The following is a 3,764-nucleotide window of genomic DNA, read 5'->3' as shown; positions in this document are numbered from 1 at the left end:
ACTACCCCTCCAAACCAACTGAGCAGCCACACCACCTTTTTTAATACTTTGTCCTTGGATAATTATAGCCAGCAGCACAGGGTTAATTGAACTGAAAAGGTTATTGAATTGAGTTTAACTGAAGAGCTGCCCTATTGAGGGGGGTGGGGTGGGGACAATAACGTATCATGAGTTCGAGGAGTGGAATCTTTTCTTCAAGCCCTCACACTGATTTTTAATTTCCCCACTTTATTCATTTGCTTGAGGTTCTGATAACAAAGGGCTGAAATTTCCAAAGGTATGGATTTACTATTAACTTTCACGTGTTGTCTGTAGAATCAACACGAGCCAAGTCTAAATAAATTGTGCTTCAATAAGGTTGAATTAAAACCAATTAATCCGGAGCACCAGTAGTTTCTGTGAACAACTGTACACAACCAAAAATCACATTTAACACTGCAGGTTAAATATAAAATATTTTCCTATCCTACCTAAAAATAATAATAATTAAAAAAAATGTACATGTAGATATGGCAGTGGTGTAAGAAACAAGGACAAGGATGTTCTTATTTTATGTGACTTTATTTACAAAGAAAATTAGGTGATTCCCATTCTTCTGCATCAATACAACGCTGATGGATAAATATGTTCCAGCTGACAGTCTGTGGGAAAGAACAAGAAAATGGGAAAGAAAGCGATAAGATGACTTGCATACATCAGTTGTCAGAAAAGCAATTTCTGAGTAAACACCAGTGATGAGAAAATGTGACAACAACAAGCTTGACCCGCTCCCACCTGATACACATCAATGTCTGCAATAAACTGCCACATTAACTCGCTGAAGTGTGAGCTTATCTGCACAACATAGCAGCAATATGAACCCACATGACATTTGTTACTGTCACTCTCAGACATACAGGTAATTTATTTAAGATATGCCACAGTGGAAAAAGGCTAAAGAGGTGCCATGAAGCACCGATCATTTGAGGTCACCATGCAAACTAGGGTTTAATATTTTTCCCGAAAATGACATGAATCAAATCCCGGGAAATGACGAGCCATTTCCCGGGAATCCCGGGAAAAAGTTTATTTATTTTTTTATTTTAATTAGGCCTTCTGTAGCCTGTGTCGGCCTTAACCTATTGTGATATTGTAGAGGTAGCTTTCCAGCTATGTCCTGTTATGCCCAGTAGGGGGCAACGTCGGCTTGATTAACGCAATAAAACCTACATCTCGACATTCGAGTGCTCGAGCTATGCGGTGTTGTGTCGTTCCTCAACACTCCCTTAACAAATATAATTCGAATATTCCTCCATTGTACATGGAATTATACCAAGATATTTTACAACTGCTGGTGCAAAACAATACGGTTCATCTCCACAGCATTGATAAAGGCTCAGCCACGCTGTCGTGGCGACATCTGTTGCGCTATATCTCCACAAGTGGAACGCTGTAATAGTCATTGAAAAGTAAACTACCGTACTACACTATAATATGACATAACACAGGGCCTCGAGTAATGCACTACGACTTGGTCATTGCCATTCTGGCAACAGCAAATTTATAACACCGTGTCTGAGGGTTAAAGTAGGTTCGCTGTGAATCGTCTATTGAAAAACTGGCCAATCCTTATAGCCTAAAAAATATACATTTTACTCAACTCCATTTAAAAAGCAAAATATGTTAAAGCAATCTATTTCATGATAATTTCTTCACACATTAGGCCCGTATCCTAATTCATGATTGTTAGTAAGCGGCTGCAAACGAGGAAAAGAAACACTCGAAGTTAAACAGATATTTCTTTATTGTTCAGGGCAGGCATATTTTATAGGCTATATAATGCAATATAACAATATATAATAATATAAAATTATATAATACAAAATACCTTAGGGTAAACACATTGCCTACGATTTCAACAAATTAAAGAGGAAAAAAGTACAACTGTGTAATACCTCTATTAAAACGCTTGAGATGAAGCTGAAGCCTTAAACGGAGGCTGAACGTGCCTGAAATGAAGAGTAATGCTTTTCGCATTAAACGAACCCTTCTCTCAATATTTCCTTAAATTTAACTTTCTGAAGCTTTCTTTTCTTTCTGAAAGTCAAATCGACGCGCGCGACTTTTTTCCCGGTTTCCCGTCTAACGTTTCCCGGGAAACGGGAAATGGTTCTGATCGCATTTCCCGGGAATCCCGGATCCCGGGATTAAACCCTAATGCAAACCAACACGGAGGTAAATGTCACCATCATTCTGACATTTTAACGAAAGCAGAGGGGCCGGATAAGAATGGCAGGTGTAATTACCTTGAAGGCTGAGTTATAACACTGGGCCATTTTACTTCTTTAGGATCTGATGTCTGACAACAATAAAGGGGAATGCAAAGCCACTGCCAAAGAACAGCACCATCATGCCCAGCAGACGCCACTTGTTCTCCACAGAAAATGGCAGGTTCTGTAAAAAGACAAGACAATTACGATGTAGGGAAATGCTTGATTTTTTGGGGTTTTTTAAATTCCATAATGTAGAAGATATTTAATTGAACTACAATTACCATCACATTTATAAATGACCATAACTATTAAAAAAAAAAAAAAAAAAAAAAAAGCATTACTGCAATGAAGCTACAAGGTCAAGGTAAGGGACTGTGTGTGGATTAAAGAAAAATACAGCAAATTCCCCCCAGAGCAGTGTTTTGATTAATGCACATGAAGCCAAAGGTTACATGACAAAAGTGTAAAATATCTAATTATAATCATCAGCATGTCCGATGCACTTGAAAAAGTGGCAACTTTGAGTCATATGCACCATAAACCACTATTATTTAGTAATGCAATATCTTAATCTCCAGAAACTGATAGACGCTCACTAGTGCAGAGGACCAACTCTTAGTTAAGAGTTAATGCTCTGACCTTAGCAGCAATAGGCGGAAGCACAGCCTGAACAGGAGTTAAGACTTAAATTCCTGTTGAAGTGAACAGATCTGCAATTTGTTGTTAACGCGACTTTTAAGTTCTTCAAAATAAAGGCCAACATTTTAGATATTTCTCAAAGTTCTGGTGGATTTTTCTAATGCGGTTATTAAGCAAGCTAGGAGGCTTCGTCAATAACTGACTAGCGTAGCTAATGCTAGCGAACACTTTGTTGTCCCAGCCACTGAATCAGCCCTTGCTGCCACACGTTTGAATGCCCTTCTACCAGAAACTGCAAATAATATAGATGTAAAACATAAAATAATGTAAGCTCAGCTAATTTGGCTTAATCTAAAGTCACGCTGTTGTCAACTGACAGGCATGACCTCTAAGTACCGCTAGCTAACGTCAGGCTGTACACGCACAAGGCCGCGTCGCAAAATAGCAGCATTAAGGTGAAACTGCTGCTTTCAGGAGGAAGTCTCACCTTCCCTGGTCCTTCCGCGTAATGTCCAGAACGAACAGCAGAAGTTGCAAATCGCCTAACAGCTTGTCCGAGCATTGTTGCAGTATCTTCTGTAACTCAGTACAGTGAAACCGAGTGCGACCTTCTTGTTTCCGCGGTGAGCCGTGGAGCGGCGCACAGAATTGTGGGAAATGGAAATGCCGCTGTAGGGAAATGTAGTTCTAATGTATCCAAAACAACAACAGATTGATTTTTCTTAATTTTTCTATTTTAACACAGGGAATCTTCAAATGACATGTCGGGAAATCCATTAGTTATGAAAATTTAAAACTGGAATATTGTAAATACATAATATAATAATATAGGAGTGCATAGATTACAATTGGATGTGTTTACACTGTAATCAC

At 38.8% G+C, this 3,764-nt stretch overlaps 1 protein-coding gene across 1 annotated transcript; it reads right to left on the bottom strand.

Moving 5' to 3' along the window:
* Positions 1-542: 542 nt before the first annotated feature.
* Positions 543-3,540, bottom strand: cox7c (cytochrome c oxidase subunit 7C). The gene is made up of 3 exons (XM_030738108.1): positions 3,379-3,540; positions 2,286-2,433; positions 543-641 (listed from the first exon to the last, which is right to left on the bottom strand). The coding sequence occupies exons 1-2, from the start codon at positions 3,451-3,453 to the stop codon at positions 2,317-2,319; spliced, it is 192 nt and encodes a 63-aa protein (XP_030593968.1). The 5' UTR covers positions 3,454-3,540; the 3' UTR covers positions 543-641; positions 2,286-2,316.
* Between the last annotated feature and the right edge of the window lie 224 nt (positions 3,541-3,764).

The sequence above is a fragment of the Archocentrus centrarchus genome, chromosome 9 (assembly GCF_007364275.1).
Source record: "Archocentrus centrarchus isolate MPI-CPG fArcCen1 chromosome 9, fArcCen1, whole genome shotgun sequence".
In the NCBI taxonomy this organism is placed as follows: domain Eukaryota; kingdom Metazoa; phylum Chordata; class Actinopteri; order Cichliformes; family Cichlidae; genus Archocentrus; species Archocentrus centrarchus.
Note: the sequence above shows the minus strand (reverse complement) of the source record. Positions and strands in the feature narration are given on the sequence as shown.

Bases quoted from the DNA above. Each gene is read 5' to 3' on its own strand.
- cox7c (XM_030738108.1), bottom strand. From the start codon at position 3,453: ATGCTCGGACAAGCTGTTAGGCGATTTGCAACTTCTGCTGTTCGTTCT. The intron at 2,434-3,378 runs GTGAGACTTCCT...GTCTTTTTACAG, and splicing joins ACGCGGAAGGACCAGGGAAG to AACCTGCCATTTTCTGTGGA.